This window comes from Megalops cyprinoides, chromosome 17, assembly GCF_013368585.1.
Source record: "Megalops cyprinoides isolate fMegCyp1 chromosome 17, fMegCyp1.pri, whole genome shotgun sequence".
Classification (NCBI taxonomy): Eukaryota; Metazoa; Chordata; class Actinopteri; order Elopiformes; family Megalopidae; genus Megalops; species Megalops cyprinoides.
Genome location: NC_050599.1, coordinates 2,090,466 through 2,107,328, shown reverse-complemented (window position 1 = coordinate 2,107,328; position 16,863 = coordinate 2,090,466). Strand labels below are relative to the sequence as shown.

Genomic DNA, 16,863 nt, shown 5'->3' with positions numbered 1-16,863 from the left:
ACAGCAACCAAACAATTTTCAACTGACCGAACCACAGCCAAGCTCTGACCATGTTATTTTGCAACACTATAACGTGTTTTAACGTAAGGTTTTCACAGGATGTGCGATTCATGACTGCTCACAGAAGTGTAAACCGAGGTGTCAGGCACGTCCAGCACGGCTCCACAGCCTGGAGTTTCCTCTGACAAACTGCCCTCCAGAGAGAAACAAGGCCTCCGGGCTGACAAAAAGGCCGCGCAGCTCAGACGGCTCTTTCATTCACAAAACCGAAACCAAGAGTAAAACCAAACCTCCTCAGGGGATTTTTTAATTTTGTATCACTGACCGCGCTGCTTTTTAAACCCCCTCTGCTTTTATAGCCGTAAAAACCAAACTTACCTTAATCTTTAGTCATCAAGCTCCTGAAACATCGAGTGGGCGGCCCATTTGAATGACCTTTTCTCCTACTCCACCAATTACAAACAAAAATCACCCAGACAACTGCACTAAAAAACCTGACAAGCTAATGTTTGTGTAGACATAAACACAGCGAGAGTGGGAGTGAATCTATCACACACACTCCTTGCTCTTCTGAGGAGAAAAGGTTAAGGATGTTGCTGGTTTTGCTGATGCAGGGTTGAGCAGATCCTGACAGACAGGCCGGCCGGGATCTTACCTTGTAGTACTTGGCTCCTGTGTCATTCTGAAACAGGGTCAGACACTTGCTGTCCAGCCTCCAGTAATGCCTCTTCCTCTGGAAATGAGACACACACAGCCAGTCACTCCACCGAGTCAAACCAGTCCCGAGCTCACTGGGGGGCCCGGAAGAGCCCTGACTTTACAGGGCACGATACACTCAAAGTAGCCGTGCTCAAGACATTTAACATTTTTATTTTCTGACGTGTGAGGAAACCACAGCTTATATAGGCCTACATTTTAACCTTTTAGCCTTGTTCCCCTGTCTAAGAGTTTTTCAGGGCAACACATCCTGTGATTGTTGCTGATTTCGCAAGCAATTTGGATTTCAGATTAAAAGATAAATACAAGAAAGCAAAGGCAAACTTTTTCACTTCTAATTTCTGGGTATTTATATGTATGTGCTTTGCCATTTTAGAACAATGACACTTGCCTTTAGAACAATCACATGTGCCTGGCACACAAGCACCGCATAGAGACTGAATCCCACTGACATCACCAGACTCTCAGTATGCTCCCTGAGCTGCATCGCCAAGCCTTTACTGCACACATCCGGTGTGTTTTCGGGGGTTTCTGACACCAAGTCTCCTCTTCGGGGGGTGAAATTCACCGAATTAAATCAGCGGACAGGCTGTCCACTTCCTGTCCCTCGTGGCCCCCTTGCTTGTGTTGTGTTTTGGGCTGCACAGTGAGGCTCCGCCCCCTGAGTCTGGAGGCATGGGGTACACTGACAGGCTGTTTCCACGCCCTTCCAGACTCATCCTGCTAACGCAGAATCAGCTACATCTTAAAGATGAGCGAGGCAGCTCCAGAGGCAGCACGAAGGCCCGAGTCATGACCCTGCCTCGCCATGCCTCAGAGACGAGGCAGTAACACTCCCGTCTGCACTTCTCTCTTCATCACTCTCACTTCTCCATCACTAAAACATCACATAAAATCTAGTCTCACTCTCACTGATCCACACACCTCTGTTCCACAACCCTACTGGCTCAACTCTGTACCTCTCAGCAAATTCTACGCCGGCCTTTCAGTTCCGGGTGCTCAGGAGTCTGCATCCTGTGGTGGAGGCTCTGTGATTCTGCTGTCAAAGTCTTCTGAGAACGGCAGGTTGTGGTGCTCTCACCCCTGCTCTCTCTGGAGACTGTTGGTGATGACAGGTAATTTAGGGCTTTTTTCACACCCCTGATCATTCTCCTTCTGTCACCGTCTACAGTTGTCCTTCTTGCCTGACCTGGTCCTTGCCAATTGCTAACTACAGGAGTGATTTCTTTATTTTTCAAGATGTTCCAAACTGTTAACCTTCCTATGCCCCACTTCTATGCCATAAATTTGTATTATATTTCTCTTTGAGGTTCCTGATTACTTTTTCCCTGGTCTTCATACTGGTTTATGCCTGCTGACTCCACAGGCAAAAGCAAAGGCTAAACCCAAGAACAGACCTTCACATCTCTTTTATGTGTGCAATAAATGCAACAAGAAATACCTGACCACCAAGACACACCTGTAAGCCAACTTTCCCAATACTTACATTTGCCTAAACGGGATACGTGACCAAATACTACCTTTTACACTACTTTAGTTAGTTTTTTTAACACAATACTTATGCCCGCCTAAAGTGAGGTAAATGAACACAGGAAGTGTTTTTTTTTCTACAAGGGTAAAACATGCTGGATGTGCACAGAAACACCCAGAAATAAAAGGTGACATTCTGTATGTTTGCCATCCATTCATCTTTTACTTAATTCAACTACTTGAATATACAGTAATTTTGCCTTCACCTGCCCCTGCGTGTACAGAGAGGACTGTGCTGTATGCTGTACTGTAACTGCTGAACGCGGCCACAGTGTGTCCTGGGGCTAGCGTTAGCGGGCCTGTATGCTGTACTGTAACTGCTGAACGCGGCCACAGTGTGTCCTGGGGCTAGCGTTAGCGGGCCTGTATGCTGTACTGTAACTGCTGAACACGGCTGCAGTGTGTCCGGGGGCTAGCGTTAGCAGGCCTGTATGCTGTATTGTAGCTCCTGAATGCGGCTCCAGTGTGGCCGGGGGCTAGCGTTAGCAGGCCTGTATGCTGTACTGTAACTGCTGAACGCGGCTGCAGTGTGTCCGGGGGCTAGCGTTAGCAGGCCTGTATGCTGTACTGTAGCTGTTGAACGCGGCCGCAGTGTGTCTGGGGGGTAGCGTTAGCGGGCCTGTATGCTGTACTGTAACTGCTGAACACGGCTGCAGTGTGTCCGGGGGCTAGCGTTAGCGGGCCTGTATGCTGTACTGTAGCTGCTGAATGCGGCTCCAGTGTGGCCGGGGGCTAGCGTTAGCAGGCCTTTATGCTGTATTGTAGCTGCTGAATGCGGCTCCAGTGTGGCCGGGGGCTAGCGTTAGCAGGCCTGTATGCTGTACTGTAACTGCTGAACGCGGCCGCAGTGTGTCCGGGGGCTAGCGTTAGCAGGCCGGCTCTCACCAGGTTGTCTCTGCTGGTGTAGTGCACCATCCAGCCCTCGCGCACCACGGTGGAGCTCTTCCGCTTGGTGTGCTTGATGGACTGCACCACTCGCATCAGGGGGATGTTACTGCTGGTGGAAGGACTGCAGACAGAGCACAGACACACTAATTAGCACAGACCGCCACCAGGGGGCAGGCTACTGCTGGAAGAAGGCTGAAAACGACAGAGATGCAACATAGCACATATGCATACAGGAACATTCACACACACACACACAAACAGACAGACACATTTTGTATATAGATATTCATATACTGTTTTTTTTTCCTTTTTTATCCAGTTCGTTTTTTAGCTTAAATTAAACTTTCTGCACTAGTGAATTTAAATTTTTTATAACTTAAAAACTACCCCACACTCAGTGCCTTCTATGTTGTGCCGTCACTAGTCTTCAATGTTACAAGATAGCAGAGCCTACCTCAAGAATTTCAATGCTCAGTTACCTTGTGTGATCTGTGCAAATGACAAGTAAAAGACTTTGACTTTGAGCCATAGACAGACACAAACGGACACATACACACACACACACACACAATGATATTACTGCTAGTGTTGGGGCTGCTACTCCAAAAACACCTGATCTCCACTGCATTACAGAGCGCATACACTGAACCTTAACCAGCCTGCCGTCCCTGCCCCACACCACCTGATGGTCTTGCTGGTCTCCTCGTCCTTGTCCCCGTCCAGGAAAGACGGGTCCATGAAGAAGACCTTGTCCTCCGGAGTGGATGCCTCCTCAGAGTCCTCCAGGCCTCGGCTGCCCTCGCTGTTTACATCGCTGCTCTCCACCTCCATGTTGACGTCCGAATCGGGGCCCGGGCTGGCCGGCTCTGCGGGGGAGGAAGCAGACGGACAGCCCCGGTGTTAGGCCACAGTCAGGGCGGCGGTGTTAGGCCACAGTCAGGGCGGCGGTGTTAGACCACTCTCAGGGCGGCGGTGTTAAGCCACGGTCAGGGCAGCGGTGTTAGTCCACAGTCAGGGCGGCAATGTTAGGTCACGGTCAGGGCAGCGGTGTTAGGCCATGGTCAGGGCAACGGTGTTAGTCCACGGTCAGGAAACTGTCATTGTCCCCCTCGCAAAAACCACTTAACCTGAACTGCTTCCATGAATATCCAGCCGTATCAAAGGGTGATGTGTAACGTGTCAGGTATGGAGAAGGCCCTGAATATGGCCTGCTAAACCCTCCTGCTAAGACTATAAATACTGATAAAGTGTCACATGAAGTACCTCCTGTCATATAATGTCATATAAAATCTAAGCCATTAGAAACTATACTGCACCGTGCATCCTTGAAAATCCTTTGTTTTTGACTTTGTTTTTAATGTGCTAAAATCTTTACAAGCTCTACAAGGGACACAGGATTAACCAATATATGGTGCAATGTCAGCGACATGTGTTTTAAAAGGCACTCACCTCCATTGAAGACCACCTCACCAAGACAGTCTCTCGGTACCTTTGATGCACATCGCTTGTGGCAGTTAAATTTACAATCTGAAATAAAATATGAAAAAAGGAAATCTCATCTGAATATTCTAATCCTTTTAATAATGATGAGTCTAACCACACTTGCTGTTAGGATATAGACTACAATATTGCGGAGCACAATGTCTTTGAATGCCAGTAAAATCTTAATAATTTTTGATAGTTTTGTTTTTCATCACACACACTATGGTTTGTTTTAAGACCAATGTGAGAACCATAGTTTGGAAAATGGAGCAAAATGAACCAAAACAACGCTCTCTGGAATGAACTTTGCGCTTTTTCTTTGGAAAGAACACAGAGACCCTCTCATGCAGGGAATGAGCCACATATTCTGTACTGAAATGCAATTTCGTTAGTCAGGCTGTGTCACAAGATTCATACTGTACAGTGTGTGGCTGCTAGCTAGCCAGCTGCTATGCTTCTGTTGATTGGCCAAACTACAGTACATTGTGCATTCATTGACATCACAGCACTGATAAGATTAAACCTTTTTGTGAAAGAATAGAGCTTCTGTTAATGATATTGTCTGGTATCCTGCCAAAATCTCTTTAGTCTGCCCAGCAGGGTGATGATTACAGAATCAACACACACCCCGGGCCCCAGTGATGGGAGATAACAGCGGGCACACAACAGCGAACAGTAAGTCTTTTTTTTGCTTTTTTTTGTTTCCTGGTCAAGTGAAATGAAAGAAGTGATCAGTTTAATTCTCAAACTAAATATTCAAGACTTCACACGCATCTCTCAATTTCATAATATGTTCGACCACCTGTGACAGTCTCGAATGTGTGCTGATGAAAAGTAGCATTCAAATTCAAGTGCAATTACTCTGCGCAGAAGCTGCTGCGAGTATCTACGTGTGTCTGTATCTGTGCCCTGCATGTTCTGTCATTAATGACGCTGTGTTGAAGTGGACAGTTTTACTACCTCTGCCCTAATCCTGTCATCCTGTGGCTATGGCGCCCCCTACTGGTGGAGCAGCAGCGGCGCACCCCGCAGCACAGTGTCTGAGGGACAGGTCTGAGGGAGGGTGTCGGGGGCGGTGGGGGGGCTCTGACCTTTGCACTGCATGCCCTGTCGGAACAGGCCCTTGAGCAGACGCTTGCAGTACTGGCAGATGGTGGGCCTGGTGTAGGAGTGTACTGCGAAGGTGTGAGGCACCTTGACCCGGCCCAGAACCATCTTCTCCATCCAGATGGGTCGGCCGCTCCAGGACGGGATGCGCTTGCCCGCTTCCTGATGGGAGCGCTGACATGCAGACATTGGTGGGTGGGGGGGGGGGGGGGGGGGGGGGGGGTCAGAGACACGCGGGGCGTACCCCAAAACAAAACAGACCGGGGACAGAATGTAAGAGTAGATGCATAAAAACTCCAATCTAAATCTATTCAACTGATGCTGTTAATTCTCATCCAGAGAAACTTAAAGAGGTTTCAATTTTATCCATTTATACAGCTGGATATCTGCTGAGGCAGTTGTGGGTTAAGTACCTTCCCAAGGATACAACAGCAAGGAATCAAACCCACAACCTTTGGGTTATGAACCCTGCTCTTCACCACTACACCACCCTGCTGCCCCCAGACCGACTGAGCACGCTCAGATCTGTGTAAAGCTCCAGAGCGGAGAGACCCTCACCTCCTCCAGAGCCACGACCGCGTGCTCGACAGGGGCGGGGCGGGGGGTGGACAGGGAGGGGCCGGGCAGGGACACGTTGGACAGCCGTCTCTTGCGCACGCCGCTGCAGTTGTTGGGGATCTTAAAGGCGCAGCGCTTGTGGTAGTTCAGCCCGCATCCTGAGGACACAGATGCACAGAGATCAGCTCACAGTCACACTCACAGAGATCAGCTCACAGTCACACCCACAGGGACATTTCCATGGTAATGGATACCACACACTCACAGAGATCAGCTCACAGTCACACTCACAGAGATCAGCTCACAGTCACACCCACAGGGACATTTCCATGGTAATGGCTACCACAGATGCACAGAGATCAGCTCACAGTCACACTCACAGGGACATTTCCATGGTAATGACTAAATCTTTCCTCCCAATATTGCACAACGTGAACATGTTTCCAAAAATAAGATCAACAATGTCAACTTTTACATTTGGAAATTTGTTTCTGAAAGGATCATAAACTAAAGGTGGCCTGACAATGCAATGATCTGGCTGTCTCAGAACTGTTTTAATAAATATCCTAAATGTTCTTTCGTCTAAACTGATGAAATGAAAATAAATAAAAATGGACTCCATTGCCCAGCCTTCCCCCATGAACCCAGCACCACTGAATGCACTCATGACAATGTCTGAGAGAGAGAGAGATACAGAGAGACAGAGAGAGAGGCAGAGAGAGAGAGAGAGACAGAGAGAGAGACAGAGAGAGAGAGAGAGAGAGAGAGAGAGAGAGAGAGGCAGAGAGAGAGAGAGAGAGAGAGAGAGAGAGAGAGAGAGAGAGAGATAGAGAGAGAGAGAGGCAGAGAGAGAGAGAGATAGAGAGAGAGGCAGAGAGAGAGAGAGATAGAGAGAGAGAGAGAGAGAGAGAGAGAGAGATAGAGAGAGAGAGAGGGAGAGAGAGAGAGAGAGAGAGAGATAGAGAGAGAGAGAGAGAGAGAGAGAGAGATAGAGAGAGAGAGAGGGAGAGAGAGAGAGAGAGAGAGGAGGGAGAGAGAGAGAGAGAGAGAGAGAGAGAGAGAGAGAGAGAGGAGGGAGAGGAGGGAGAGCGCATGCTGCAGAGCATATTTCCTGCCTCCTGTGAGTGCAGTCTCCTTCTCTGGCACTGCTACAGTGGAATCCATTGAAAAGCTGCGATCAGGGCTTCCGAGAGGCCATTTCTGAAACGTCAGGAAGTCACATGCTTGGCGGAGACAGGTCGTGAGCTCTAATCCGCCTCTGAAGCAGGAACAGAAACGCACCATCTGATTGTTCTCTCTCTGCACCTCCGAGGCCCCGGCCGGTCTGCGGTACCAGTCCCTGGGGGGAGCTCTACAGATGGGAGTGGGTTGGGGAGCAAGGCGGAGGGAGGGGGGGGGGGTTCCCGTTCTCACCTTCGCATTTGAGGCCCTGCCGCACCAGGCCCCACAGCATCTCGCCGCAGTCGTCACAGAAGGCGGGGGCCTTGTAGGAGTGCACGTACAGCGTGTGCGGCCGGATCTGGAAGTCCTCGACGGTGGCGAGCGCTGCAAGCCAGACACAACTTAAACACAGCGGGAAAAACCGAAACAAAACCCAGAACAGAGAGAACCCATAACAAACAATAAAAAACTGAGGTAAATGATACAAAATGAAGACAAGAAGAATGAAGAGATTAGTGCTGGGGGGCCTTTTTCCTTCGTTCATCAGTGCCTGAGTATCATTACACTGTGCTACAACACGCTGTCCTTGGCCCATTGCGGTGCAACATGGAAACATGAACTAATCGTACAGGACTGTACAGGGGCCAGGCAAAAGGACAAACAGTTCCAGGCGTCCAGATTTTGGCATGTTATCCCTCTAATCAGGGTGTACTGACAACATAAGTATCAGTCTTAGTTTCAATGGGGGAAATACAGCTGCCATATTCAGCAACCGGTCGCTGTAGTCTCTCAGATACAGAGCTACGACGGCGGTCCAAAGTTCAGTCTGTTGAGCACAAAGCTATCTTGCCTAGAGAGAAGGCCTGAACGGACATACGCACTGTTCCACAGCTTATTATCAGGAAGAATTACAAATGCCTGTCTGATTCAATCACTTCAAATATGATGGCCTGGCAGACTTCCATGCTGCTGCTGTCTGTTAGGAGAGAGAGAGAGAGCAGTTGCCTTTCGCTGTATAACACACTGAAAAGCAGGTATGGACCACAATATCGGAGCCAACAAACCTAGGCCCACACTGTGAGTCAGACTTTTCTACATAATAAACAAGCTGGTCAACAGTAAAAACAGTTACATTGCCAGTTTACCAATGTTTATACCCTATGTTTCACACTCACAGTACAACAGTCGCAGTAAACCTATTCCCCAATGGGCATTTTCCTCATTCCAGAAAGTATTTAAACATCCACTAATACTGCTAACCCTGAATGGTTTCAATTTAAATCTCTTTCAAGTGCACATATTTTACAGTAACTATTTCCCACTACATATTAAATGCATCACACTGCCCGTTAAACTGCACACATCACTGCTGGGCCTTCTGGGGACCATGACGATAAGCCACAAGAGGTCGGCCCCTCATCACAGCCCAAAAGTGTGTGTGTGCATGCATGCACATGTATATGTATTATGTGTGTGTATTTGTATGTGTGTATGTGTATATGTATACGTGTGTGTGTATGTGTGTGTGTGTGTGTGTATGCGTATGCGTATATGTATACGTGTGTGTGTGTGTGTGTGTGTGTGTGTATACATGTGTGTATGCGTATATGTATACGTGTGTGTGTGTGTGTGTGTATGTGTATGTGTGTGTGTGTGTATGTGTGTATATGTATACGTGTGTGTGTGTGTGTATGTGTGTGTGTGTGTGTGTGTGTGTGTATACATGTGCGTATGTGTATATGTATACGTGTGTGTGTGTGCGCGTGTGTATATGTATACGTGTGTGTGTGTGTGTGTATACATGTGCGTATGTGTATATGTATACGTGTGTGTGTGTGTGTGTGTGTATACATGTGCTTATGTGTATATGTATACGTGTGTGTGTGTGTGTGTATACATGTGCGTATGTGTATATGTATACGTGTGTGTGTATTTACTGGGTCTTAGTGCCACCGCAGCTGCAGCTGCGGAGCAGATGAGTCTGTGTTCCCGTCAGCCCCCCAGAGACGAGGACCTGGCCCCACACCCTCATCCAGCACTCAACACTCCACACTCAGCACGGGACAGGATGACATCATCAGCACCCGGCTGTGCTGTCATTACAGTAGGGCAGTGCAGCGCTAACCAGACTCTTTCAGCACACGTCTCTCTGAGCCGCACTACTATCAGGCCGACCACATACAGGCCGAGACTGTACTCTACACACACACACACACGCATGCACACACACACGCACACACACGCACACACACACACACGCACACACACGCGCACACACACACACACACAAACACACACACATACATCTGTGTAACTGAAGTAGAATGATCTAATGAGATAGCAGCTTCAGATAACAATTTGCATCAATTACGCTACCTGAAGGAGAACGATAATTAGTAGATTAATTAGAAAACTAATTAGAGGTAACTACACCTGTGAAAAGATACCTTGATCTAGCCTGTTAATTCCGCTTTACCTCCTGAGACAGTATCAGTTAGAGAGGGTTCACCTTTAAATGCTGGGTTAGTACTCTGCTCTTGGTATGATCACTCTGAGGGAAAACACCGGACAGGCCTGAACTCACTCTGTGTTTGACACAAGAAGAGGTCGTCTCAGGCTGCTAATCCACCCCACACTGCTCTTCCCCAAAAGGACAGAGTCAGTTTCTCATAAGCCTCCTGTGGTGACTCAGGTAAAGAAAATGTCATCTTCACTGATCTCCACACAGGGAGAGCGCTCTCCCTCTCTTTAAAGAACTGATCTCCACACAGGGAGAGCGCTCTCCCTCTCTTTAAAGCACTGATCTCCATGCAGGGAGAGCGCTCTCCCTCTCTTTAAAGCACTGATCTCCACGCAGGGAGAGCGCTCTCCCTCTCTTTAAAGAACTGATCTCCACACAGGGAGAGCGCTCTCCCTCTCTTTAAAGCACTGATCTCCACACAGGGAGAGCGCTCTCCCTCTCTTTAAAGCACTGATCTCCACACAGGGAGAGCGCTCTCCCTCTCTTTAAAGCACTGATCTCCACGCAGGGAGAGCGCTCTCCCTCTCTTTAAAGCACTGATCTCTCAGTTTACTCTCACCCTTACCTGCTGAAACTGCTTTGCTAAAACAACAGCAGAAGGCGTTAGCCTTCGAGTCCCGCGCCAATATCAACACCCTCCTGCCACTTTCTGCCTCCTGAGAGACCCGTGTCCGACAAACCAGAGGAGATCTGGAGCAGAGGACCAAACCCCAGACGCTCAGAGCGTCAAACCATGGAGAGAGGCCCTCAGGAGGGTCCACAGGTCAGCTGACCCCCCAGGCCTCATAAAAAACCCCGCCCCCAAATCTCAGTCCCTGTCAGACAGAGCTCCAAAGGCGCCTGCATGTTCAGGTTTGTCCCCTGACAGCGGAGAGGCAGACAGCACACCTCTGTGTCGTGTCACGAGCACTAAAAACAGTGACAGGCTGTGGAAGTGGTCTGGGGTTCGAAACCTCATGTGGTCTGGACACATTCGCAAAGGCGTTGATCTGAGGGGTAAAAACTCAAAACAGGGCCACTAGGCCACAGACGATATTCAGGTGCTGGCTGATTTTCACAGCCCCCTGTGGAGGGAGACCACAACAGAGGGGCCTGGACGGTTGGAGGAACACCCCAGAACAGCTGACAGGCCTCAGGGGGAAATGCCAACCAGATCCCACGTGCACTCAGCGCTAGCCGCTAACCTGGCAGTACCTTTCTCACAAACAAACGGATTAATATGCTGAAACTGACCACCACAGCACCTCACTGAGAGAGATCTTGGTTATACAACAAAGCAGTCAGAGGACTGCTGACACTGGGCATTAGCCACATGGGAAATGTGTCATGAGTTTTTACACTGTAATGCTGCTTGCTTACAGCTAAAAACACACCTGGAGACAACTAAACACATTCAGGAGCACTTATCAACTCATCAACAACTTACAATAACAATAGCCAAGTGCAAGATGCTCGTCAAACTAAAAATCTTTTTTTGTGGTGGATGAAATGTATTTTGGTTTTACGAGGTAAAAAGTGAGGGCATTGAGTCACTCATTCCATCTGATGGAACTCCACTGATGTCTGTAACTATGACGACCCATCTCCGAACGGACACAGGAGAAGAGAGACACACGTTCATGAGCACACTGACACCACCTGATGTTTACTGCCGGCCCACAATGCACCAGGACACACACGCTCATGCCTTCCTCGACCTCAGACTCCCAGATGCCAGTACAACCATGTTGCCGTGGCATGTTGGGGGGGTTTGGGGGGGGGGGGGGGGGGTCAGGGCTCACCGGAGACGACGACCTCGATCAGGTCCCCCTCATGGATGTCCGCGGCCGACGTCAGCCGCTGAAGGATGTTGTCTGAGTTCAGGTCATGGCGGAAGAGCAGGATCTTGTCGTACATGCCAAAGAATCCGCACTCCGGGAACTGGGGGGAGAAAAGGGGAGAGCGTCAGTGTTTGTGCTGAAAGTGCGGGTCCCTCCCCGCGGCAGCAGGCACCTCTAATACCCTGCACGGCTTGTGTTTACACACCAGGCAGTCTGAACGCACTCCAGCGTGTTGTTTGCACACCGAGCTTCAGACGCTGTGGTTTCGCGTTCCTGCTGCAGCGCGGTGCGCTCTGACCCGGTTCTTCCGTGAATAAACGGAACCCGCTTCGCTCCGGGGTGCAAACAGAGACGGCAGGAAGTCGAACCCGCAGCCGCGAGCGCAGGAACTGCAGCGTGTGCAGCAACAGCAGCAGCAGCGTGACTAACCTCAGCCCTCAGACTGCACCCGCACCGACACCCTGCAGCCTGCCGTCAGATCACTCCACCCTGCCACACCGTGCCAGCACACAGCCCATCCAGCCCGGAGGAGAATACGTGTATACACATTACACACGTTTATTATGATAAACATTCAAACTTTGTGTCTGTATTTGTGTGTGGTTTTCAGCTCTTCGCCTGTAACAGTAGGGCTTTAGCCCTCTTTCTTAGCTTGCATTGGCTAGGCACTTCTGAGGGCCAAGGCCTTGACTGCATTCCTCTGACACAGGAAGAGTCAGCATGCCAAAGAGCTCCTCAAGACATCTCACTCACAGAGCTCGCTGACAGAGCTCCTCACAGATCTCACTCACAGAGCTTCTCACAGAACTTAATCACAGAGCTCCTTACAGAACTCATATGCAGACCTCCTCACAGAGCTCAATCAGAGAGCTCCTCACAGAAAACACTCACAGAACTCACTCAGATCTCCTCACAGAAATCACTCACAGAACCCACTCACGAGTTCATTCTCAGAGCTCACTCACAGATCTCATTCACACTGGCATCCCACTGACCTGGAAACTGGGCATGGCTCACCCACAGCAAAGATGGCCACAAACGCAACAAAAGGACCAGGAATCCAGGAGGGCTTCGCTTCACCTTAAATTTACACAACATCTGGGTATTAAGTGAGCAGTATTACCTGACTGTGTCATCAGTCTATCTGACAGCTGGTGAGTACGGAGGCTGGAAGCACAGTTACATCACTATTAAAAGTCTTGCCTGCTGCCCTCAGTTAACTACTCATTCATGTGTGATTTCTTACATGATTTCACAGGTAGAAAAATTCCATTTCTTTTGTGATGCTTCATTCAGTATCAAAAACAAGATAAAATATTTGAATTTACTCTATACCCTCCTGCAATTTGTGTTTTCATGAGTTTAAATTCCCTGAAACAGCAGAGACCATATTAGTTAAGCCAACGCAATGTAACATAGTCTGAAGTTATAACAGGAAGGCTATTTGTGTCCTTGTGGGCGTAGCGATTCTATTTCTGATAATATTTTGTGTAAAACTCAATGAGCTGGAATACTTTTTACAACATATAATTAGCCTGAATGAATCAACAGGCAGGATATAGCTTCCCTGACCCCACTCATGTTGCTATACAGCACGTTCTGAGCTCTCATACGGATGAACTGACGCTTTCAGTCTGGGGCATTAAGCGAGCAGTATTACCTGACTGTGTCATCGGTCTGTCTGACAGCTGGTGATAATGGAGCCTGGCAGCACAGTTACATCACTATTAACAGGAAAATAACTGCTCATCCCACCGCTGTCTTCCTCTCCCATTAACCAGGCTTAAGCCCTACTGCCCGATCCTGCCCTAGGCTCACAGTGACAGGTCCCTCTGCCTCCCAGCCCGAATGCCACTCTCTGTGGTCACCAGCGATGTCTGGAGTCTCAGTGATGGCAATGCTCACGGGAGAGCTTCAGAAGATCTTTAGGGCAGGACATGGGGGCCTCCATAATGTGCAAAAACATCCAAACATTAAAGATCCATGAAAAGCCTTGTCAACTTTCTGCTTATATAACATCTAAACAGCTGCACTAACCCTGCAACCCCCCCCCCCACACACACACACACACACACACACAGTAAGCTCTAAAGCTAACATCCCATTATGCACAGCAGTGTCCCTTGTGAGTAATCCACTTTAGCCCCCCACAGGTCTGTCCCCTCTAATGAGAACACTCTCAGAGCTTGTACACTGCAGCAGTGAGCCCATGGTTAGACCTGGCTGGGCTCGGTTGTGGCCTGCTTTGGGTGTGGCCTGTCTTGGGCGTGTCCTGGATTGGGCGTGGCCTAGCAGACAGCGTGGATTTTGGAACAGAGGAGGTGACTCTGGAGGCTGATGGTGGAGAGGCTCGGCTGGTTGTGGAGAGCTGGTGCTTCCTGTGGCCCGACAGAAGAGCTCAGAGCCGGTTAATCTTTCAGGCTTCCAGGAAAAGGGGATGGTGGGGCTTTTACGCTCTCTGGGTCCGGGATTACACCCTGCTCCACTGCTCTTTTAATCCCCACACTTTCGAAAGCCATCAAACTACTCAGGAGAAAAGGCAAGGACAGAGCACATGGCAACAGCACGGCAACAGCACGGCAACAGGCAGGATGACTGCACGGCAACAGCACGGAAACAGGCAGGATGACCGCACTGAACACACAGACTGCGATTCTGCCGCTACACACCCTCAGACCCTGTACTCCGCTGCAGAGAGGCGCGCACTAAACCGTCAGAGGAACATCACCACAGTGCAGCAGTCTGTCAGATTAACACAGGAGTGACACAGGAAGCCGTGCGGAGGACGCAGAGAAACAGCTCGGCGGACAGGAGCCCTGCAGTGAGCTCAGCCTCTCACACACTCCTGAGTCCCGAAGACATGAGCTCTTCCTGTGGCACCGGGTCAGTTTCACACCGCTCACACTCTGAGCTATAATCCTCACCCACGGACTCACACCTCCTCCTCCCAGTCTGAGACAGGAATGCCACGCTAAGTGCTTTATTTAGAACCTGCGCCTCACGGTGCTATTTTTCACCAAACACCGTACAGGAAGGTGCAGCAGCACAAAGACACTGCCCTACAGCAGAGGTGGCACGCCGTGTCCCCCCTCCGAAGGGTGTGTAGTGACAGCTAAGATTACACTCACAGTCTCCCAGGGAGGCGGTAATGTGCCCCATGGGTGGATTACATTCAGGGAGCACAGGGCTGGACCAAGGCCCAGGCTATCTCCGCAAAAATGCTACCTCCCCAGTCCTCCGGACACACACCCCACTTCTCCACTCTCAAGTGTGCTGAATGAGTCTTTGAAGACAACACCACTTTTACATGGGGGTAATATTCCAGAAATGCTCTGGTGCTGTGTATTATAAATGATTACAAACTCAGATTCATAAACCACGGACGCCTGGTCAGACCACCCGCAGAGAAGGGCTTAATTGCCTTAATCGTTGGTCAGACTCGGTAATCTTGTCACTGATCTGCCAAATCCAGTTAAAGGCTGGAAATAAGGATGAACACGTCACACTTGGATTGGTGCTCGCCATTCATGTCTGTTACGGGAAATAACAGAAGATAATACCTCTGAAATTATTCTGTGGCATTTGGAAAGAACTTGTTCTTCTTCAGCCAATCCATCACATGCTGAAATGGATGATGGCACAACATATTTATACAAACTGGAACAGTTTTATCATTTAATGGGGATCAATCATTGTTTTTGAATTTGCATTTCTAACTGGAACCACCTGTAAGACCCCTCCACAGAAACTTAAACACAACACGGTGTGCAGTGCACTCCAGCCAGTGGGTGGCAGCAGCGTGCTGGTCTGACTCAGTCTTACACAGTCTTCTGTCATTAAGATCTCCCTCAGTAGTCAGTGGTGAAGCAGCCATGTGCCAAACCGAGCACAGATCTTTATCATTGACAACAGGCCAAAACAACTGCACATATCTAGTCTATTAGTCTATTGTTTAAAAAACACATGATATATCAAGCTCTATTCATCAACTGCCATTTTACTCAATTTTTTATTGGTGTATGCACTTTCAAAAGGCACATTAAGTCTATCAGTAATTCTTCAGAGAGAAGCCCTTGAGTTAAAAGCATGTGCTGTGTAACAGTGAAGCAGGTAAACAGGCTGGCGCTTTGTTCAAAATGGCCCCCACGCCTCAGTGTTTTCTAAATGAAAACGGGGCTGCCGACGGTATCTCTCTCAGAGCTGGGGGGGGTGAGGGGTGAGGGGAGCATGCGGTGTGCATGTGTGAGGCTGCAGACGCAGACCCCGCAGCGGGAAGAAACGGGCGTCACGGCCGACGCGCCCAACAGACAGACGCCATCAGAGAAGGACTGACTGCTCTTCTGTAGCAACACACAAATTCTCTGTAATTCAGTCCCATGTGTCCATTCCTTCTGTGAGTGAAGACCTGCCAGTACTCCAGTCTGTGAGAGAGAGTAAGCTGCTACTCAGATGTTTGTACGGCACCTTCCCGACCTGTCCACTCAAACGCTCTATAAAACTCATACAGTAAGCTCAAATGAGCAAGATGTCATTATCGTCACAACAAAGGCGGTCGCCCTGGCAACAGCGGTAGTCACCCACGGCCAGAGATGCCTGTCGGACATCCCCAGGTGTGAAAACTGTAGGTATTCCAGGAAGAGGCGATCCCAGTGTGAAGAGGGAAACATCACCGTGGCCAGCATCATATTCCCGCCATTTTTGGTCTGCACAGTCCAACAGACCACTTTCAGTACCAACCAAAGGACACGATTTCCAATCAGAGGTGAATTCAGAGGGACAAGACTAACTTTAAAGCTGATAATAAATAAACTGCTCTTGCTGAAAGCCACGTTTGCTGAAACAAACAAACCAGACAGAAGTACAGTACAAACATCACTCTGAAACAAATCAGATTCGATAAAAAAAGCTGTAAGCAGCAATTTCACTCTAAAATAGTGTTCAATCAGGAAAACACCTACGGCTAAATGAGCTACACGAACTGTCAACAGCGTGCTAGACATCACGTACAGGTATTTAAAAAAAGGTGTGTGATGAAGTTCCCTTGGCATTGCCTTCCCACATCCAATTACCACAATCCAA

At 49.0% G+C, this 16,863-nt stretch overlaps 1 protein-coding gene across 1 annotated transcript in view; it reads right to left on the bottom strand.

Moving 5' to 3' along the window:
- Positions 1 to 16,863, bottom strand: part of LOC118791992 (serine/threonine-protein kinase D3-like) — a 49,378-nt gene that overhangs the window by 8,994 nt on the left and 23,521 nt on the right. Inside the window, exons 3-10 of the mRNA XM_036549617.1 lie at positions 11,746 to 11,884; positions 7,696 to 7,827; positions 6,283 to 6,440; positions 5,709 to 5,898; positions 4,585 to 4,662; positions 3,818 to 4,001; positions 3,133 to 3,256; positions 656 to 733 (exon numbers count right to left, since the gene is read on the bottom strand). Coding sequence (XP_036405510.1) covers positions 656 to 733; positions 3,133 to 3,256; positions 3,818 to 4,001; positions 4,585 to 4,662; positions 5,709 to 5,898; positions 6,283 to 6,440; positions 7,696 to 7,827; positions 11,746 to 11,884 — 1,083 coding nt within the window. The remainder of the gene's footprint in view (positions 1 to 655; positions 734 to 3,132; positions 3,257 to 3,817; positions 4,002 to 4,584; positions 4,663 to 5,708; positions 5,899 to 6,282; positions 6,441 to 7,695; positions 7,828 to 11,745; positions 11,885 to 16,863) is intronic.